We start from the raw sequence: 20,905 nt of genomic DNA on the forward strand, positions 1-20,905 counted from the left end.
GAGGTCCTTGGAGCTGTTCCCCAATTCCATGAAGGTGCCTTATGCTCCACAATTTTGTACATGTGAGGACATACTGCCACTCTTCCTTCAGGGCTCAGCTTCCTCAACTTCTGCCCACTCTGGGGCAGAGTTAGCCTCTTCCTCTTGTGCTTCCACATCGCCTTCTGTTCATTTAGTAAGTCGTTACACATTTTGGAAAATTGTCCATTGGACTACATATTTCCCAGGCTATTCTAGCTCCTTTCCAGGGGTGAACCACTGCGGACTCTGAGTGTTTGTAAAATGGATGGAGCTCCCAGCATTGCAGAGGGGATATCCCAGGCTCCTTGACCCACTTCAGGACTCCCAACTTCCTGTGGCGATCTTGCTTAAGTTTGCACCATGGCCCTGCCTAACCTGGCCTCCTCTTAGGGCAGACTCAGAGGGAAGTGCACCTTCCTGAATTAGCTGGTGTCTAGTGAGAGGGTGGGGCTTGGTGACATTATAAGTCAGATTACTCGTGAGTTTCACTTTTGAGTACAAAGCAGTTCAGTGGGACGTCTCATTGAGAGAGAAGAGCCGAGGTCTGAGGAGAGTGACCAACTGCTGCTTCTCCCAGGTAAGATTCTCCTCTAATTCCTGCCTGCCTCAGCTCTAGCCCCTTCCTTACCCTCATCTCTCCTGCTTAGTCCATCCTGGATGAGTGGAGGCTGGAAAGGCTAAGCTGGTTGGTCCTCGATAGTGGTTCCTAACCTCAGCAGAGGTCCTGGGATACCTTTCAGAAGGAAGGCTCGTTCCATGTAGCTGATTCAGCTGAATTAAGCCAAGAGGCCCACAGTTATTCAAACATCCCCAGACCCTGGGCTGGGTTCTGGGGATCTAGTGATATGGGAGACATGTCCCTCCCCACAGGAACTCTCAGCTGGAAGAGACAGAAATGAATACATTTACTGGGAGTGTAAATACTGGGGTTACTTGGGGGAAGCTTCAGTCTCTGGTATGTAGAAGTGCTGAATAAATGAATAGAAGAAGAAATGAATAAGAGTGAATGAGTGATTGAGCTGGCTGGGCCTCGAAAGGAGAGTGAAATCTCACCATGTGTGTAGCCCTAGGCCCCTCCCAAAGGTAATTGCCTCAGTTATCCCATTTTATCCTCAAAACAGACTTCTAACATATATGGAACATATGTTTGACAGATGTGACAGAAACTGAGTGTAGGTATATGTGACTTTGGGGAGATTTTTTGGAAACTGATTTCTTGCTTCTCTGAATAAGAACTCCCCACCTCTCAATTTTTCAAAGCTGTACTAGCACCTACCTATTTCAAGCCCTTGTGCTGGGCATTGAAGAAGCAGAGATGACTCAGACAGCAATTCCAGGGAAGGCTGTGAACGAAGGCTGGACAGCAGGAGACAGGATGAAGCTCATAGTCAATGTGGCTGGAATATGAAGGGGAGTAGCAAGCGAGGAAGCTTGGGTTGAGGACAGTGTGAGGGGGTTGCAAAGTCACAAAACTTTTCTTTTTCTGCAGTAGAAGCCATCACAGTGTGACGGCTTACTTCACATTGTGGGGAATGACATGATAAAATCTATTTTTGCACAGTCACTCTGGTAACATGTTTGGTGTGGGTAAGGTGGCGAGATGGCCACATGGGAGCACAAATATCAATTAGGAGGCTGTTGGAATAATCAGATGGGTGGAAGGTCTAGGACAGTGGCTGTGGAAACTGGGAGGTGGAGACACATGGGAGCTCTTTCCGCTCTCAGCTCTTTCAGCCTGAGAACTTGTGTAGAGGAAGTGAGGGTCAGGGATGTATAGCGGCAACGTGAATGCCTCCAGCCAAGGTGAAGGATGGGAAGAATTTCGTGGGGAAAAGTGAAGGAGGAAATGAATGTGGCTTTGACCGTTGAGTTTGAGGAGGCTTCTCTAGCATCCAGAGATGCTAACAGACCATTGGAATTTGAGATTTGGCTCAGGACAGGGGTAGATTTGGGAACCTTCACACAGGTTTTAATCAAACCTTGGGGATGAGTGAGATAAGGAGGGAGTGTGGAGAAGCAGACTATGGCCAGAAACTTGGGAGCCCCATTGTTTAAGAGGAGAGGAGCGAAGGAGTTATTGACGCAGACTATGAGAGACTCAGGAAGGAGGCCCAGGGAAGACTGACTGTTGCAGCCAAGGGAGAAGAGAATTTCGCAGTGAAGAGAATTCTCATGGCTTTGCATGCCTGAGAGAGGGTGAAAGCATGGGGACTGAGGAAAAGGCTGGTATTGGGCAGTCAGGAGATCATAGGTGGCCATGGGGAGGGCAAATTCATGGACATGAGGGGAGTGGCAGGTGGGGAGGGGTTGCAGAGGTGGGAAGGTAGCTTTCCTGAAGTTTTGCTGTTAAAGGAGGAGAGGGAATAATTCAGTAGCCAGATGCCTTCTGCCCATCTTGGGCCCTCCATTGCATTTCCCTTTTCTTCCACCCCTGCAGGGCACCTGAATCATTGAAGGCTCCTTTGGAAACTTCCTGGTCCCCATTTTATTTATATGTAGATGAAAATAAAGTAGGCCTTGAGATGGAGAGACCTGGTGTGGCTGCTTTGTGAGGAGCTGCACCCTCAGCTATGAGCACAGGGCTCTTTCAGCTCAGCATCATCCCACCTTCCAAAACCCACCCTGACGTTTATGTTGCACATTACAGTTCCCAAAGCATTTTCCCTGTTGTTACTCTTTTTAATTCTGATGACAGCCTTGTGAAGGTAGATATTATCTTCTGTTTTTTACAGATGAAGAAACTGAAATGCAAAGAAATCATAGATGATTTGCCCAAAGTCATGGCATTAGCGGAACCCCTTTCTGAAGCACAGATCCACCCCGTCCACTTCTCTCTTCAGCGTGAAATTTGCACACCTTAACTTGGCATGAAGGTGCCAAGCCAGCCTGTTTGCTTCTCCAGCAGGTCTTTGGCCCCTCCTTACCTCACAGCCTTTGCTCCAAACCTTTAGCACATCCCTGAACTCCCAAGTACAGCAGCAAGTCCATCTCTGTCACTGCCTGTGTCAGTCATACTGTGATTATTGGTAAAGCTGTGAGGTCCCTGAGGGTGTGGCCTAGGTCTGCTTTGTCTGTACCCTGGCATGTGGCACATTAGGCATTAGGGACTGGTAAATGTGAATGAATGACTGAATGAATGGCATTGGGATTAGAAATTAGCCTTCCCAGTGCTCTTTTGTTGTACATGCTCTGGAAAATGAGGGCTTTCTGGTTGTTTACTAAAGGATTTTGATGGTCAGAGATTCTGAGCTCTGTCCACATCTTCCTTCCTGGTCCCCTTCAGAAGGAAGAAAGTTAAGGGTCTGTATCACAGCCTCCGAGGTTCATCACAACCTGTGGAGTACGTGGTTCACCCGGGAACCCTTTTCTCCCATAGGAGGTCACCCCCCACCGTGGAACCACATGGACTCCATTGGGTCTCTGGGGTTGCAGCAACGGGAAGGAGCCCCCAGCTGCCCCCAAGAAGGCTTGCCCTGCCCCTCAAACAGCTCTGAGCTGGTAAGTTCAGCGCTGGGTTCCTGTCTCGTGCCTATTCAAGGCTGTCAAGAGCAGGAGCAGCAGAAGATGCCATGCGGCCACTGGCTCACACCCATGCAGCCCTTTCCTGTTTACTGAGCCTTTCATATCTGATCTAGTAGCTTTCTCCTTCAAGGCTCCACACCACTGCAAGGTGAGGATTATCTCCTCATTTTACAGGCGAGGAAGGGGGCTTAGAGAGGTGACGTACCTTGAGTTTAAGGCGTGACAGGAGCTTGAGCTGAGGTGTTTCATCTCCAGAGTCTAGAAAGGACCCTCCAGGGTTTTTCTTGTAGAAAGCTGTGTTCTTGAAGCCCTTCCTTCTCCCACTTCTCAAGTCATTCCTGCACATCTTTCACCCCTCAACACGGCCACTGAAGTCAGGCACACAGAGAGAATTTCAGTACTGAACTCAACTTGGAGGTTGTGCAGCAAGGTTATTGTGCCTCAGGTTAGCTCAGAGTGAATTTCTCTTTTTTCTGTCATCTTGACCAAGATTTAGAAGCCCTTGCCTACCACACCCTCTAGCAGGAAACACTCGGGTAAGTCAATTCACATCTCTTCGTCTCTATTTCGTCAAAACTGAAAATGGAGGAAAATAAAGTCTAATCCTCCCACCCCTGGAGGATTAAGTGAGCTAATGGAGATACAGGACCTGCACAGAGGAGGCATCCACGAAAGGGTTCTTGTATTGTTCCCTGCAGTTTCTTTAGCTTTCCAGCCCATTCTGAAACCTGCTTGATTTGGCTTGTTGCCCAGACGAGAGGGGCGTCACTCCTCACTGCATTTCTTGCTCCCACTTTACCCTTGTCCAACGTCTGCCCCAGACCCTGTAAACATTTCTTCTGTGCACAACCCCTAGCTGGGCCACAGAAGGGTGCAATGACTGTGCCGCTGTGCCTGCCCTGCCAGGGCTTGCTCTAGGGCCTGCCACCATCACCTCTTTCACTTTACACCACTCTCTTGAGACTCTGGCGCTGGTCCCACACCCACCCTGCTGGCTTTATTGCACACACCTGCAGTTTAAAGACAATTCTCTTCAGCTTTGGGGGAACTTCACATGGATGCCAAATTTCCTGTGGCCTTGGGCCCCCACTCAGCACTGCAGGCTTCAACCTCAGCTCCCCTTCCCATGAGGATCTAAGAACCACGTGTAGTCGGAGCCCAGTCCCATCTGAGTCCCTTCCTGGTGCCTTCTGCCAGGACTCTTTTTGTCACCAGAGGGGTCATGGAGTCAGGCTCCCCAGGCTAGTTTTACCTTGTGCTCTGAGGAAAGGGAACCCATGTCCTATAGGCCAGCCACTGTCTCACCCCTTCACATCTACTGTCTTCTCAGTCCTCAAAACATCGCTGAGAAGTGGGTGCTATTTTTGTTCCTGCTTGACAGAGGAGAAAACCTGCTCAGAGAGATGAGGTGGGCCCTGACTGACGGACACAGCAAGTTGGTCAAAGGATCCAGCATTGAGGCCGCATTGAATCCACCCTCTCTCTAATGCTTTGCTCCTCACTCTCCTGGCTGAGGTCTCTCCCCACTCTTCTTGGGGGGGGGTTGAGGGGAGACTCCAGTAGCTTATCCTGTCTGCTGTGCGCTCACCAGCGTCAGCCAGGGAAGTCCTCCTGTGTTTCTTGAGGCTTCTGCCATCTCATAGTCACTCCTCTTGCACCTCTCACTGCAGCTGGGAGGAAAAGGAAGAAAAACATCGATCTACCCAAGCCACTGACTTCTCCGTAACTCTGATGTTGTCATTAAGCAATAATAAAACACCCCTCACATCTGAACAGCACTTTACACTTTCACATACATTATCCCCTTTCTTATGCCACCGTAACCACTTAGTCAACAAATCCTGAGAGCCAGCCACTCCTTGTGGCCCTGAGATACAGCCATGAACAAGACATGGCTCCTGGGTGCTTTTGAGTATTGTTATTCTCTTGTTAAGTCTTACCATGTCAGAAAGAAGTTTAACTTGCCCAGGGCCACATAGCCAGGAAGTGGCAGGGCAAGGACTCAGATTTCAGTTTTCTCATCCCATGTCCTGTGGGGGTTTCTTTGCTGCAAACTTCATCAGCTTTGGGTTCTTTTCAGGTGTTTTTATTAGTTTTTATAAGGCTTCACATTTATGTGGAAACATCTCTGCAGTCAGATCTGGGTTCAAGTCCTGCTCTGCCCCTTAATAGCTGCTTGGATTAGGCAGATGACTATACCTCTCTGAGCCTCAGTTTCCTCATGTGTGACTCAGGAATAGCTCCTCCTAGCATGCATGGCTACTGGAAGCAGTAATGTGAATATGGAACTGAACATCTGGACTCCAGTTAGGATCATTTGCCTCCTTAGGGATCTGTTTCCCATTCTTTTCCTAAAGCAGGGGTGGGACTGAGTCGCCCCCATCTCCCTCAGTTGGCAGCCTCTCCTCCCTGGCTCTCCCTGCCTCCTTATCCAGGTGCCTGAGTGGTACTTTATAGATATGGGCCCAGTGTGGGGTAGCGGGTCATAGGAATGGAATTCCTATGAGACAGGCAGTGGGGACCCGGGAAAGGCTAAGCCTGGAAGAATGGAGTCGGGGGCTGGGACCCTCTGAAAAACCCAGGGAGGCTGCTGAGGCCTCTTTGAAGGACAGGCCAGAGGGTTGTCCCAGGGAGGTTTCCACACAGAAGTGAGATACTGGAGCTTTTCTTAAGCTCCCCCAACTCAAGCTTCTGCTGGAAAAGAACCTGCTGTCCCATCCTCTGCTTTCCCTGTCTTGCCCGCCACTCCCTTCACTCTGATCTGCGCCTGGCCAGCCTTCCCCAAAATCCATCCCCTTGCTCTGAAGAAAAACCCTTTGTGCTCTTCCCCCATATCTTCAAATGTCTCATTCCTTTCCTTCATTTAGGTCACCTCCACGGGGAGACCTTCCCTGACCAATATCCAAAAATACCTCTTCCTCTCCTGGTCACTCCTGAACTTCTATCTCTGCCTTTCTTTTCTACCAGTACTACCAGAACCATATTACATGTTTCTGTGCTTATTTTCTGCCCCCTACACTGGAATTGAGTTCCACAAGAGCAGACTCAGCTGGCTGTGCAGTGTATGGTGCTTAGAATAGTGCTGGGTACATATTAGGGGCTCAGTCAATGTCTGTGTGAAGGATGGCCAACTGTGGGAGGACTGTCCTCCATGGTGTGGCCCCCAAACTCTCCTGGCTGGGCTTGCTCAGGCTCCAGAGTGGAGTGTATCGGAAGAGGGAAGCCCCTGAACCTGAAGTTCATCCACACATTTGTTCATTCATTTGCTCATCTAACAACAATTCACTGAGCAGCTCGGCTCTGGGTCCTGGGGAACCAGGGCAAATCACTGGTGGGATGACAGGGGAGAGGTCTTGCCAGCCCTGAATTCAAAGAAGTAGAGGGGGTTGGAAGGAGCTGAAAGGATCCACAAGGGAATGGAGCAGGAGGAAGTGGGTGGGTCTTCCCACCAGAAAGGAGCTTTCTGAGGGTGCAGGAGCTGGTGTAGGCTGTGAGCAGCAAGAAAGCCACAGTGTGTGAAGAGGCGAGGAGTGAGGCTGGGCAGGTGCTGGGGAGCTCAGCAAGGCTCACAGTGGGCTCAAGCAGGGCTCAGGCCAGCCCCTGGGGAAGCTAAGGGAGGGGTGCTGGTCTGGGCTAGGGAAGGGAGGTATGAACTGGGCCAGGCTGGCCTCTGTCCTGTTTGGAGTGGGGGAACTTCACTAGGCCAACAGGGCTCCTGCCCAGATGTCGGCCTGTTTCTCCTCAGGTACAGGAATGCCTGCAGCAGTTCAAGGTGACAGGGGCACAGCTGCGGCAGATCCAAATCAGCCTCCTGGACTCCATGGAGCAGGCCCTTAAGGGGCAGGCCAGCCCTGCCCCTGCTGTCCGGATGCTGCCCACATATGTGGGGTCTACCCCACATGGCACTGGTGGGTGGTATAGACTAACATGGGTGGCCAGGACTGGTAAGAGGGTTCTGATCTGGGGAAGGGGGGAGTTCCTTACCCCTTTCTCCATCTCTAAGGTCCCCATCTCTAAGGTCCCTTGATGAGACTTCACAGGCCTTGGGAATGTTTCTGGGAAGAAGAGGGCTTGGTCTCACCAGCTGCGTGCCTTTCTGTGACCTGCTTTCCCACAGAGCAAGGAGACTTCGTGGTGCTGGAACTGGGAGCCACAGGGGCCTCACTGCGTGTTCTGTGGGTGACCCTGATGGGCATTGAGGGGCACAAGGTGGAGCCCCGAAGCCAGGAGTTTGTGATCCCCCAAGAGGTGATGCTGGGTCCTGGTCAGCAGGTGAGCACTCACTGCACAGGCTCTGGGCCCGGGGGCAGCTGGGGCTCCAGTGGGCAGAGCTAAGCCCCCAACCCACCCCACAGCTCTTTGACTTTGCCGCCCGCTGCCTATCTGAGTTTCTGGATGCGCTCCCCGTGGGCAATCAGGGTCTGCAGCTTGGGTTCAGCTTCTCCTTCCCTTGTCACCAGACAGGGCTGGACAAGGTGAGTGGCTACAGGGACAGTGGGTGGAGGGGCTGCAGCCCCATGAAGGTTGTTGGAGGATTGACCTGAATTTTCTGCCTCCAGAGCACCCTCATTTCCTGGACCAAAGGTTTTAGGTGCAGTGGTGTGGAAGGCCAGGATGTGGTCCAGTTGCTACGAGACGCCATCCAGAGGCAGGGAGTGAGTAGAGGAAGGGGAGCAGGGAGGGATGCCCATGTGGCCTGGGCCTGGGCCTGGGCCCAGCACATGTAGGCTGTCCCTATGCTTCTGGGAGAGCCTGCTTTCCTCTTGTGTTTATACCCTTTATCCATGTAACCTTCAGGTAAATGCTGCTACCATTCTCATTTTATAGGTAAGGAGACTGAAGCTAAGAAAGGTCAAATAAACGTTCAGGACTGTAGGGGGAAACAAAGATGAAAAGACTTGACCCTGTCCTCAGGGACCTCACAAGTCTAGTGGGGAAAGCATTCCAGTAAAAGATTGTCCCTGTTGAGAATGTGGTTCCGATGACTGTGGGAGCACAGGGAAGGGTGTACTACGACTTGAGCAGAGACTTGAAGGAGAAGTTTGCCAGGTGCATAAGCTGGGGCAGGGGATGAAGGTCTGATTTCAGAGAAGGGCATATTCAAAAGTCTGGATGCCTGAGAAAGGCCACTCTGGATCTGTGCCGACTAACCACCACGGGTGCTGTGTGAGTAGCTGGAAGTCAGGGCTGAGAGGAGCAGGCTTGGGGAGCCAGGCCAGGACCAGGGTGAGCAAGAGAGGTGTCTACAGCATAGCCTTCAAGGTGACATGTTTGCTCACCCTTGTCCTGGTCCTGTGGGGAGCACTGGTGTTCTGGAAGTGATGGCTGAGGCTGAGAGCCCCTGAGACCTCCAGGGCCTGAGCTGGGGGCAGAGGAGCCAAGGGGCAGGCGTGGGATGGGAGGAAAATCCTCTATAGGGTGGGAAGGCCTAGAGCATATGTGACGCAAATGTGTGGGGCATGCGGACACGCATTTCAAGGACTCTGTGTGTCTCCGTCAAAGCCAGGGCCCCAGCCCTGCCCATTCCCCAGGTTCCCTGACCTCTGTCCTCTCTGTTGTCCAGACCTACAGCATCGATGTAGTTGCCGTGGTGAATGACACAGTGGGCACCATGATGGGCTGCGAGCCAGGGGTCGGGCCATGTGAAGTTGGGCTGGTTGTAGGTGAGTCACAGGCATTTGTGATGGTGGATGGAGGGTCTGGAGGCCTGGTGGACAGGCCCTGATGGGGTGTCCCTGCCAGACACTGGCACCAATGCGTGTTACATGGAAGAGGCACGGCATGTGGCAGTGCTAGACGAGGACCGGGGCCGAGTCTGCATCAGCGTCGAGTGGGGCTCCTTCAGTGATGATGGGGCCCTGGGGCCAGTGCTGACCATCTTCGACCGCACCCTGGACCACGAGTCTCTGAATCTGGGTGCCCAGAGGTGGCCTAACCTTCTGCTCTAGCCCCATCACTGCTTTGTTCCCCTCCCGCTCTGTTGTCCCTGTACTCCAGCCCTTAGGCCCCTCCCTCTCGTTTGCTCCTAGGCTCTCCAGGTTGCATCCTGGGGGGCCCTGGCCAGGCTCAAAGAAGGAATGGGTTCTAGAACGAAGAGTTTTTAACTCTTGGCCCTCCCTTATTCCTGACTCTGGCCAGCTCTGGCAGGGGTTGGGATTGAGAGTAGCCAAGCAAAGAGTCTCCTACCCTCCTTGGGTCCTTCTACCCTCCAGGAGCCCCCATGAACCTAATCTAAGCCAGAGGGGGCAGTGGGGTCTGGGTAAACACCCAACTGTCTCCTAGGAGGCCATTTGCTTCTGGACCCTTCAGCAGGGACCGCAAAGAAAGTGACCTCTCTTTGGGAGTTCTTGGAGGTGGGGCCAGGTGGGCTGAGGGCTTAGGAAAGGCTCTGTCCAGCCACCCTTCCTGCCTGTAGGTTTGAGAAGATGATCGGGGGCCTGTACCTGGGTGAGCTGGTGCGGCTGGTGCTGGCTCACCTGGCCCGGTGCGGGGTCCTCTTTGGCGGCTACACCTCTCCTGCCCTGCTAAGGCAAGGCGGCATCCTCCTGGAACATGTGGCTGAGATGGAGGAGTGAGTGCGGGAGGCGAGTGGGCTGCGACAGAGGGGTTCTTGACTTGGGAATGGGGAGGATGCTCTTTCCCTGAGGTAGCCATGGAGCTTTGGTGGGGGCAGGGAGCTTTGGGGCTACTTCAGCCCCAAAGTAGCACCCTGTCCCCGCCAGTCCCTCTGCTGGGGCAGCCCGTGTGCACGCTATCCTGCAGGACTTGGGCCTGAACCCAAGGGCCTCAGATGCCGAGTTCGTGCAGCACGTATGTGCGGCTGTGTGCACGCGGGCTGCCCAGCTCTGTGCAGCTGCCCTGGCTGCCGTCCTCTCCCGTCTCCAGCACAGCCGGGAGCAGCAGACACTTCAGATCGCTGTGGCCACTGGAGGCCGAGTGTTTGAGCGACACCCCAGGTATTGGGAATACAGATGATCCTGTGTTAGCAGGTAGCAGGAACAAGTGTGTGTTTGTGATACACACCCAGAGGGCACTCTGGTACCACTGATGCAAGCCGATGGGTATGAATGGCACCCAAGCAAAGTGAGGACAAGGGGCTGGGGAGGCCAGAAGAGGTCAGAGGAGAGAAAGAGGCTTCTCTTGGTTGTGCAAGGGAGGGTGTCACTGGGGGCACTGGGCGTATGGTTGGTGCATAGATGGGTTTAGAATTGAATTGATTTGAAGTGAGGGAGCCCAGGGCTTCCGCAAGCCCTTGCAGAGCCCAGGGCTTCCGCAAGCCAGGTGCCAAGCCAGGGTGCACCTGATGTGTGTCTGTGTAGGTTCCTCAGCATCCTGCAGGAGACAGTGATGCTCCTGGCCCCCGAATGTGATGTCTCCTTCATACCCTCTGTGGACGGGGGCGGCCAGGGTGTGGCAATGGTGACTGCTGTGGCTGCCCGCCTGGCTGCCCACCGGTGCCTGCTGGAGGAGACCCTGGCACCATTCCGGTTGACCCGTGAGCAGCTGGCAGCAGTGCAGGCACAGATGCGAGAGGCCATGGCCAAGGGACTCCAAGGGGAAGCCTCCTCCCTCCGCATGCTGCCCACTTACATCCGGGACACGCCTGATGGCAGTGGTAAAGACTTGGCCTGAATGGGACATGGGCTCCTGGGGGTCACAGCATGTGTGGGGGTGGAGCTTCCAGCTTTGACCTGGCACTGAGGGTCTCTGCCCCACAGAGCGTGGGGACTTCCTGGCCCTGGACCTGGGGGGCACCAACTTCCGGGTCCTCCTGGTGCGTGTGGCCACTGGAGGTGTGCAAATCACCAGCCAGATCTACTCCATCCCGGAGTGCGTGGCCCAGGGCTCTGGGCAGCAGGTACCCACAACCTGGAGCTGATGTCAGGGGACGGGGAAGGGCCAAGTGGCCTACTCCCTGACTTGCTCCACCCCTCAGCTCTTTGACCACATTGTGGACTGCATCGTGGACTTCCAGGAGAAGCAGGGCCTGAGTGGGCAGAGCCTCCCCCTGGGTTTCACCTTCTCCTTCCCATGTATGCAGCTCGGCCTGGACCAGGTGAGAGAGGGAGGGCTGCGGGAAGCCATCCTCAGGGGCTTTCCACCAACATACTCTTCTTGGAGTGGGCAGGAGGCCTGGAGAGGGCTTCCTGGGCTAGGGAGAGGGCTGGGTGGAGGCACTGCTGGGCTGGGCCTGCACCCAGCCTCAGTTTCCCCAGATGTGATGTGCCCAGGTGGATGGGATGCGGTGAAATGGCCTGGAATCCAGGGCCATGAAAAGGCGTGGGATGGAGAAGGACATGGTTACCCCTGGGGGCTGCCAGTGGGCAGGAGAGTGGAGCCAGCATTAGGTCTGGGCACTTGGGAGCAGTGCAGGCCAAGGCTGGGACTGACCAGAGGACACACTGGCTGTCTCACCCACAGCACTGTTGTAATGCCGAGGGTATCTGCAGGGAGCAGATTGTTCTGTCTCTCAAAGGGGCTTGTGGTTGCATGGTTTCTTTGCCCTCTCTCCTATTCCAGGCCTTGCTGGTATCCTTCTCAGGGCCTGGTTGGGGTTGGCAGAGGGGCAGGCACAGGTCTAGACACAACACCCACTCAGCACACACCTCTGCATCCTTCATCAGGAATGCTAGACTTTTCATGCACACACCTAAGGCCTGCCATGGAGACGGCTCCTCCCAGACCTCTGATCCAAGCTCCCAGGAATCTCCTCCTCAACACCCCCAACTTCTGCTGAAAAGCTCCTGTGATGAGGAGCTTGCTGGCCCTGAAGGTGCCCACCAGGTTCTTCCACACCTGTGGTCTCTGGGAAGCTCTGCCTGCTCTACTCCAACCAGCCTTCCTATGGTTTTCGCCTACCCTCTGCTCCTGCTCTGACCTCTCAGACACGGGCCTCTGTGCTCTGCTTTCCTTTGGATCATGCAGTCAGCAGTGTCTCTTTGCTCATCTGCTTCCTCCAGCCTGAGTTATTCTGGCACCTTTTGATTATTCCTTGTAAGGTGTGAGAAGCAGGTGGGATCCTGTGCAAAATCAGGCATGCGGGAAACACGGTCCTACTAACAGAATTTAATTTCTATGTTGAGCCCACATTCTTTTCAGGAGTGAAAACTTAATGGTAATCAATTCAGGGATCCCCTTATCCAGGTAGGGAGCCCCTCCTTTGCTGTATAGAATGTGCAGACAAGCCTGGGACGTGGGGGAAACGTCCAGGCCCCAGCCATTTGGACTCTGCATCTTGCTCTCTTGGGTCTTGACAACTCCCTTGATACCTTACCTTCCCCTCCGTGGGGAAGGAGGGCAGAGGCTGCCTCTGTTCTCAGATTATCCAAATCCCTTCTGTGTCCTCCCCTTCCCCACAGGGGCATGCCCAGGGTGGAGGGCCTAGGACATCTTTCTCAGGAAGCCATCTGGAACCTGGCTCTAACTCCTGCCCACCTCACCTTCCCCAAACCAGGGGGTCTTTCTCTCATCTGGGAGTGGGGAAACTTTGCTGTTGCTCATGATCTGGCTCTCCCTCTCATTCACTCTCACTCTCTCTGGTTTCTGTTTTTGAGACAATGAGCACAGAACACTCTATCTTGTGGTTTTATGGGGAAAGGAATAAAAGGAAATATTACTGGGGGAAATGTCAGTTAATATGTCTAAAGTCTCCTGCCCCAAAGATTCCCAGACCTGCTCTCCATGCGTCTACTTTGGGCAGAGCAGTCATTTTCTCCTAACGGTGGGTGGAATAGTTCCCCTGCCCTCTCCCTCAGAGGAAGCACAATAAGAAAAGAACAGCTAGGCCCCCATTACTAAGTTCACAATTTAAGGCCAGTTTCTCACAGTAAATTGTCTTGTCCCCTCCTGTCCTGCCCAGGTGTCTGGTTTCTGGCTTTTCCATTCATCCTTCACTCGTATCTGGAACATGCATGTGAATCTCCCATTGACACGGCTCCGTCCTAACTCTGAGAATTCCTTCCTTTCATGTGACTCTTGCTAGCTCTTTCTGGAAGAGCAGACGCTGCTGTTATTTGGACCTCTGAGCCTTCTCTGTCCTTCCCTTTCTCACACACAGCACTCATTTTACCAGATCTGTTAATTCCTAACCCAATTACAAAGGGCCATTCCTTCTGGGCACATGTCTTTTTTTTTTTTGCGGTACGCGGGCCTCTCACTGTTGTGGCCTCTCCCGTTGCGGAGCACAGGCTCCGGACGCGCAGGCTCAGCGGCCATGGCTCATGGGCGCAGCCGCTCCGCGGCACGTGTGATCTTCCCGGACCGGGGCACAAACCCGTGTCCCCTGCATCGGCAAGCAGACTCTCAACCACTGCGCCACCAGGGAAGCCCTGGGCAGATGTCTTAAAATGGCCAGACCCTCAAACTATCTGAGCATTCTGGCACTAAAAGTAGAAGACGTAGGTTGGATGGTTATTAATAGGTTTCTTCACACTGGAATCCTCCTGGGGAATTGGGAGGGGGCAGAAGGCAAGGCCCTTAATCGCATGACAGAGTAGGCACAGAATCCTATGTGGGGAGGGAATCATATACTGCATTCTGATGGGATGCAGGCTTTGGGGAGGCAAAGTGAGATTCCAAGGGAACTCTAGCTTCCTGCTTCCTCTTGGTCCCACCCCAGGGCATCCTCCTGAACTGGACAAAGGGTTTCAATGCATCTGACTGTGAGGGCCAAGATGTTGTGTGTCTGCTGCGGGAAGCCATCGGGCGCAGACAGGTAAGTAGTCTGCCTGCAGGGGTGCTTTGGAGTAACGGGCCTTGAAGGCAGCAAAGGGTCTCCCGCTGCCTGATGTGGGGGGCCCTCTGTAGTAGAGACCTCTGGGTCCAGTGCTAGTTGCTGTGACGACCACGTTGCCCAGCAACTAGCAGCATCCTTTTGTGTGCAGGCAGTGGAACTGAATGTGGTTGCCATTGTCAATGACACGGTGGGGACCATGATGTCCTGTGGCTACGAGGACCCCCATTGCGAGGTTGGCCTCATCGTAGGTGAGGAGGGCCCTGCTGTTTTGTGCCCCTACTGCCTGTTGCTAATTTACTGCCTCCTGTTGATTTGAACATTCCCCTGGCCTTGGGGATGTGGCATCACTCTTACCTGACTCAATGGGGCTCTGGAACACTCTGTTGGGCTGAGGGTCTGGAGCTTCGGTGTTTAGCCCAGCTTAGCTACTGACTCACAGTCATCTAAATTCTCTGAACCTCAGTTTGCCCGTCTGTTAAATGAATGTGAGCTTTGAGTCATACAGATTTGGGTGGAAATACTAGCTCTGCCACTTCCACTGGTATGACCTTGGGCAAATCACCAGAGCCTCAGTTTCCTCATCTCTAAGGTGGAGATAATAATGATGCCTATCTTAAGGGGTTATGAGGATGAAATGGGAGGGGACAAAGTGTAGCATTATGCCTGGCTCATGGCCTACAGAGTATTTGGAATTGGGTGGGACCCCAGTGATGGGATGGGTGTGTGCAGAGAATGAGTTGAGATGGTTCTTTGAATAGTCCAAGATTCTAAGTCTTTTTTTAAAATTTTTAATATTTATTTATTTTTTTGGCTACGCTGGGTCTTAGCTGTGGCACATGGGATCTTTAGTTGTGACACGCAGGATCTTTTTTTTTTTTTTGCTGTACGCGGGCCTCTCACTGTCGTGGCCTCTCCCGTTGCGGAGCACAGGCTCCGGACGCGCAGGCTCAGCGGCCATGGCTCACGGGCCCAGCCGCTCCGCGGCATGTGGGATCTTCCCGGACCGGGGCACGAACCCGTGTCCCCTGCATCGGCAGGCGGACTCTCAACCACTGCGCCACCAGGGAAGCCCGCAGGATCTTTCTAGTTGCAGCATGAGGGATCTTAGTTGTGGCATGCAGGATCTAGTTCCCTGATCAGGGATCGAAGCCGGGCCCCCTGCATTGGGAGTGTGGAGTCTTAACCACTGGACCGCCAGGGAAGTCCCCAAGATTCTAAGTTTTTATTAAGCACCTCTCCTGTGGCCAGTTGGGGGCTGGATGAAGGGACAGGAAGACACATAAAGAAGGGGAAAATATCTGCCTTCTCGGAACTGACTGTTTAGTGAGGGTTGAATCCAGAAGAGCACGTGGCCATCAGAGAGAGCTGAATCTGACTCTAAATGCCAGGGGAACAAGCCAAGATCAGAAAGGAAGGGGTCCCGACATAAGTGAGACTTGAAAAGAAAGCCTTGAAAAGAAGAAAAGGAATTTGGCTAGAAGGGGGTGGAGGGACCCCCATAGCTCCTTGGACATCCGTTTCTTAGAGCTGGAGGTATGTGGCAGCCTCGAAGGAGACTGGGAGCTTCTTGAACATAGTGTCTGGCACCGGGAGATGCTCGAGAGAGGCAGGCCCAGATTGCTGTGTGAATTAACAACTGGATGGAGTAATTCCAGGGTCCAACAAACCTGTTTAGAGCTGGCTGTGTGTTGGGGAGAAGAAGGAAAAGCCTTTACCCAGGGTATGCCTTCTGTCTAAGCTTCTTGGCTTCAAGGTCAAATCCAAATGTCACTTTCTCTCTGTAGCTTTTCCTGACTTTCTAGGCAGGAAGACTCACCTGTGCTTGGGTGTTCCATGATGCTTTTCTTTGCACTTCTATTTGGGCACACACAGGAAGTATCAGAGTTGGCTGCTCATTGCCCAACCTCTGGCCACTGTGGAGCTCCTTGTGTCTCATTTTTATGTCCCCGGTTCCTGGCCCAGCACCTACTGTTTGACTAAAGACCTGGAAGGCCAGTCGAGGAAGGCTTGGGCCTCTCTCACCCATGTGACAGCAGGGGCTGTCACACATCTCTCAGGGGAATGATGTGAATGACGGGCATTTTGGGAGCACCCTGGGGTAGCATGGGAGATGCGCTGATGGTGGTGCTGGTAGGGGAAGTAGTGGAGTCCTGGGGGGCTTGATGGTGGCAGGGTCTGAAAAAGGGATGCGAGGAAGGAAGGAGGACCGGGCTCCGGGCAGGCCAATGAGCATGGGGAGATGGAGAGGTAGGAAATGAGCCCAGATTTTGCTATCTCGGTGGGAAGGGCTCAGAGGGATCTTGTCTGCAACAGTAAATGGCTTCCACCCCATCTGGCCTCTCTGAAGGAACTGGCACCAATGCCTGCTACATGGAGGAGCTCCGGAATGTGGCAAGTGTGGCTGGGGACTCAGGCCACATGTGCATCAACATGGAGTGGGGTGCCTTTGGGGACGATGGCTCTCTCAGCATGCTCAGTACCTGTTTTGATGCAAGTGTGGACCAGGCATCCATCAACCCTGGCAAGCAGAGGTGAGGGTTGGGCTGGGCAGGTGTGACTGGTGGTGGCTGGCACCAGTGATGTGGCTGGTGGTGGCACGGGGCTGGGGCCTCCTGCCCTGTGTGCACACACACTTTCACGCAGGTTTGAGAAGATGATCAGTGGCATGTACCTGGGGGAGATTGTCCGCCACACCCTCTTGCATTTGACCAGCCTTGGAGTTCTCTTCCGGGGCCAGCAGACCCAGCGCCTTCAGACCAGGGACATCTTCAAGACCAAGTTTCTCTCTGAGATTGAAAGGTGCTGAGGCCTGCATTATCTCCTTCCACCTCCTGAAGGACTCTATCGTTGGGTGGAATGCTGGTTGGAGGGAGGTGCACCCAGAGGACGAGAAAGCCATGAGAGGGGGTGCTCATGCAGCATCTTGCCTCTCTGTGCTCTATTCCCTCCTGTCCCCAGTGACAGCCTGGCCCTGAGGCAGGTCCGAGCCATCCTGGAGGATCTGGGGCTGTCCCTGACCTCAGATGATGCCCTGATGGTCCTGGAGGTGTGCCAGGCTGTGTCCCAGAGGGCCGCCCAGCTTTGTGGGGCAGGTGTGGCTGCCGTGGTGGAGAAGATCCGTGAGAACCGGGGCCTGGAAGAGCTGACTGTGTCCGTGGGGGTGGATGGAACCCTCTACAAGTTGCACCCTCAGTGAGTCTGGTGCCAGGCTGGGCAGGGAGGCATGGCCAGGTGGAGCCCGGCTGACCTGGTCTTACCTCGGCCTCTCCCCCTCACAGCTTCTCCAGCCTGGTGGCAGCCACAGTGCGGGAGCTGGCCCCTCGCTGTGTGGTCACCTTCCTGCAATCAGAGGACGGGTCCGGCAAAGGTGCAGCCCTGGTCACCGCTGTTGCCTGCCGCCTTGCCCAGATGACCTGTGTCTGAAGAAGTCTCCAGCAACCAGCTTTGTTGGACCAGGGCTGGGACCCCATCTGTCCCCCAGCCAGGTCCAGACACCCAGGACTTCCAAAACAGCCATGTATGACCCCCTCCATGGCCACTGGCCTGGACCCCTAGCTCTCCCTGAGAGAAGTAGCACTTGGGTTAGCAATATATATATATAATTTATTTACATTCACGTCCGCTAAAATCCCTACGCGCCCTGGCGGCCGGGCAAGGCTGTGTACATAAGGCCAAGTGTAAGTGCACGAATGCACTTAAAACAGAGTCAGGGCACAAGCTTCACATGACAGGCCCCGCACGGGGGCACCGGCCAGCCCCAAGAACGGGCACGCCACGGCACGCACACTCGCCATTGTCCAGCCCGGGACTCCCGTTGCATATTCACACGCCTCATCGGGCAGGGCTCCTCGTGGCTGGGGGCAGGGGGGGATCGGAGAGGAGCCGTTGGGTGTCCCTGGGTGGGTGGGAGAAGGGCAGCATGTGAGAGGCAGATGTGGACTGACACCGGGTGTGAGAGACGTGAGCAGCCTCCAGGTGTACAGCATGAGATGCATGTGTGGGGGGATGCATGTGACAGGAGCACACGGGACATGCATGGGCACATGCCCGTGTGGTAGTTGTGTGCCTGAATCCAGGGGCCGCCCCCTGTTCAGCTGTGGCCCTCAGTCCCACAGGCTTGGAGCCAGGCCCCTCAGATGTGCCCCTACCCAGCAGGCACAGAAATGTTTGCATAAGGTCCAGCTCAGGCAGGAGCTCCGGGGGCCACGTCCCAAGCCCATCGTGTGCATGTATGCCCGTGTGTATGCGGTACCCTGGCTGGGGCAGGAGGAGAGGTAGCATCACACGCACATACACACACACAGATGGGCTGGGCCCAGCCCGGGCTCCAGGCACTGTCCACCCTGGGCCCCGGGCAGAGTCGGAGCAGGTGGCAGTGCCAGCCCGGCCAGGCAGGCCATGGAGGGGAAGGAGTGCGGGCAGGGTCTGAAGGGTCAGTGTTAGGGGATAGCGTCTGCCAGGAGGGGGCCTGTCCACACAGCTCTCCCCCGGTGGTGGCTTCTGCCTGTCCCTGGCGGGTGCCAAAGCTGGTGAGAGTGTAGGCTTTGTGGGCCTCGCCGGCCTCAGCATTCGGCCTCTGACACTGTGAAGAGGCCAGCATCTGGCTGGCCAAGTCCGGCCACTGCTGCAGCCAGCTGGCTGAGGTTGCCGTTGGGGAAGTGCCGCGCCTCCCACAGGTTGAGGATCATGGCTGTGGGGCTGGGCTTGGAGGCGAAGAAGCTGAGATGGCTGCAGAAGGGAGGGGAGCCCGTCAGTGGCCTGGCTTCCCTCAGGCTGCTGCCTCTACCCTCCTAGACCACCCAAGGACAGGGCCTCCCCTCACTCAGCCAAGGGGATGCCCCAGCTGCTGGTGGCTGGAGCACAGGCCCCAGAGTGTGTCTTGTCCACCGCCCTCCCCCCCACCATTCTCTCCACCCAGGCTGGACTGCAGGTGGCCTTCACAGCCCCTCCCTGCCCATCTCCCACCCACCTGTCCAGGTGGAGTTTCTGGGCCAGAGTCCGCCAGTCGGCACCCCGGCTACAGGGTGGATCCAGGCTGGTAATGATCTTCTGCCGAATGAGGAAGGGGATCTTGAAGGCACTGGGGCCCACTAGGGCTGGGAGCCCCCCTTCACTCTCCAGGGCCAGCAGCTCAGCGAATCTCGTGTCCTGGAAGTGGGGAGGGGTGGAGGTAACCGCTACAACTTGCCCAGCCCAGCCCACTGCTACCTCACGCTGGGGGAATGCCTGGACAACCTCAGGGCATGGGGACAGCGTGGGCACTGTTGCTTCCCGGTGGGCCAGGGCCCTGCTCACTGGAGCATTGAGGTGCAGTGACCTGCCCACAGTCACACAGCCAGTGAGCAGAGGAGCCTTCTGACCTCATTCTCCTTCCCACCCCATCACTCCTCCCTAGGTCACCTCTGCCACCCTCTGCTGACCAGCAGAACTCTGCTGATCACTCAGAACTCACTGCTGTCCTCTCACTGCCTCTGTCCTCCACACTCAGTTCCCTCATTGCTGCCTGTCTAACTCTTACTCATCCTTCCAGGCCCAGTAAAAGTCCCTCCTCAGGGAAGTCCTCCGAGGTCCCCAGGCCAGCTCCATCTCCCCCTCCTCTCCCTGCTGCTCCCATCTCCTCCTCCCCAAGTCCAACAGCATCTGTCTGCATGTGCATCTGCACCTCCCTCCCTGGGAGACCTGGAGGGAGCTGCCAAGCGGTTTCTAGGAGGTGGGCAGGGTGGGCCCAGTGGGGGAGCACATTATGGCAGTGCTGCCCACCTTGGTGATGTTGAAGTTGATGTTGAAACTCTGCCCGTCGCCCTCCACCTGCCATACCCACACCTTGCAGGCCAGGTCGCTGGTGCTGGGGCTGACGCGCTCCAAGGTGAAGGTACAGTGCAGGTACTGCTGTGTACCATTCCAGATGTGATAAAAGGGGATCTCCTGGGGGTGGGGGGTGACAGAGAGGTGGCATCAGGTGTGCCCAGCTCAGGTGTGCCCAGCTCCAAGCACCTTGAGCGCCCGCACCTGGTAGCTGACGAGGAGCTTGCTCTTCCACAGGGAGCTGGGCACATCATGGATGGACAGGCGCAGGTTGTGGTAACTGTCCTTGAAGTGCAGGATGCGAGGCTCCTGGATCAGCTGTCCTCCCAGCTGCTTCTCCAGCTGCACCACCTCCTGCAATGTCCCAGGTGTCAGCCAGGCCTGGGGGCTGGGAGCGCCCCTCTCTACTGGCTCCTCCCTAGGGCCAGGGGTGGTCAGCCGTCAGAGCCGGCCTCCCTGTGGCAGGGTGGGGCTGGAAGGTACCTTGAGTGCATCGTGGGTGTCATGCAGGCAGTAGACTCGGATGTTGTACTCGAGGGAGGTGCAGGCCACAGGGGCAAACAGAAGCAGCTTGAGGCGCTTGGCCGCGGCCACGCTGAGAGCCTCTCCCACCAGTGCGAATCGGCCCAACTGCTCCGTGAAGACATAGCAGGCGCCGGCCTCCAGCTGGCAGTAGTAGAGGTGGGAGGGCGCCTCCTCGCCGAGGTGCAGCACATCCTGCAGGCAGGGCCTGGTGGGTCAGCTCGCAGCCAACCACAGCTCTGAGGAGTGGCCGGAGACTGGTTGGGGGGGTGGGGTGGGGCGTGGCTCAAGGGCCAGGCA

At 55.2% G+C, this 20,905-nt stretch overlaps 2 protein-coding genes across 8 annotated transcripts in view; one reads left to right on the plus strand and one right to left on the minus strand.

Moving 5' to 3' along the window:
• The first annotated feature begins 446 nt into the window (after positions 1-446).
• On the plus strand, positions 447-17,890 carry HK3 (hexokinase 3). 7 transcript variants are annotated; one of them, XM_024742152.1, is made up of 21 exons: positions 464-598; positions 2,754-2,926; positions 3,398-3,519; positions 7,289-7,451; positions 7,661-7,815; positions 7,899-8,018; positions 8,103-8,198; positions 9,107-9,206; positions 9,286-9,469; positions 9,959-10,114; positions 10,266-10,499; positions 10,863-11,158; positions 11,262-11,401; positions 11,480-11,599; positions 14,162-14,257; positions 14,427-14,526; positions 15,804-15,998; positions 16,626-16,809; positions 16,922-17,077; positions 17,237-17,470; positions 17,557-17,890. In XM_024742152.1, exons 3-21 carry the CDS (start codon positions 3,424-3,426, stop codon positions 17,699-17,701), a joined length of 2,970 nt encoding a protein of 989 aa, XP_024597920.1. In that variant the 5' UTR covers positions 464-598; positions 2,754-2,926; positions 3,398-3,423; the 3' UTR covers positions 17,702-17,890. The 7 variants fall into 7 exon arrangements, 6 of the variants coding, with proteins under 6 accessions (XP_024597919.1, XP_024597920.1, XP_024597922.1 ...); XM_024742151.1 differs by lacking the exon at positions 2,754-2,926 and having other exon boundaries at positions 447-598; positions 17,557-17,701; XM_024742154.1 differs by lacking the exon at positions 15,804-15,998 and having other exon boundaries at positions 17,557-17,701.
• Positions 17,891-17,959: 69 nt separating this feature from the next.
• The window catches only part of UNC5A (unc-5 netrin receptor A), a 13,487-nt gene continuing 10,541 nt past the window's right edge, over positions 17,960-20,905 (minus strand). The window contains 5 exon segments of the mRNA XM_024742158.1: positions 17,960-19,006; positions 19,248-19,426; positions 20,039-20,203; positions 20,288-20,437; positions 20,567-20,805. Of these exon segments, the coding sequence (XP_024597926.1) occupies positions 18,841-19,006; positions 19,248-19,426; positions 20,039-20,203; positions 20,288-20,437; positions 20,567-20,805 (899 nt within the window). The 3' untranslated portion in view covers positions 17,960-18,840.

This window comes from Neophocaena asiaeorientalis, unplaced genomic scaffold (assembly GCF_003031525.2).
Source record: "Neophocaena asiaeorientalis asiaeorientalis breed wild unplaced genomic scaffold, Neophocaena_asiaeorientalis_V1.1 scaffold259, whole genome shotgun sequence".
Lineage (NCBI taxonomy): Eukaryota > Metazoa > Chordata > Mammalia > Artiodactyla > Phocoenidae > Neophocaena > Neophocaena asiaeorientalis.

Coding starts and splice junctions, on each gene's coding strand:
- HK3 (XM_024742151.1), top strand. CDS start 3,424: ATGGACTCCATTGGGTCTCTGGGGTTGCAGCAACGGGAAGGAGCCCCC. Junction 9,207..9,285: donor TGAAGTTGGGCTGGTTGTAG/GTGAGTCACAGG, acceptor TGTCCCTGCCAG/ACACTGGCACCAATGCGTGT. Junction 17,471..17,556: donor CTCTACAAGTTGCACCCTCA/GTGAGTCTGGTG, acceptor TCCCCCTCACAG/CTTCTCCAGCCTGGTGGCAG.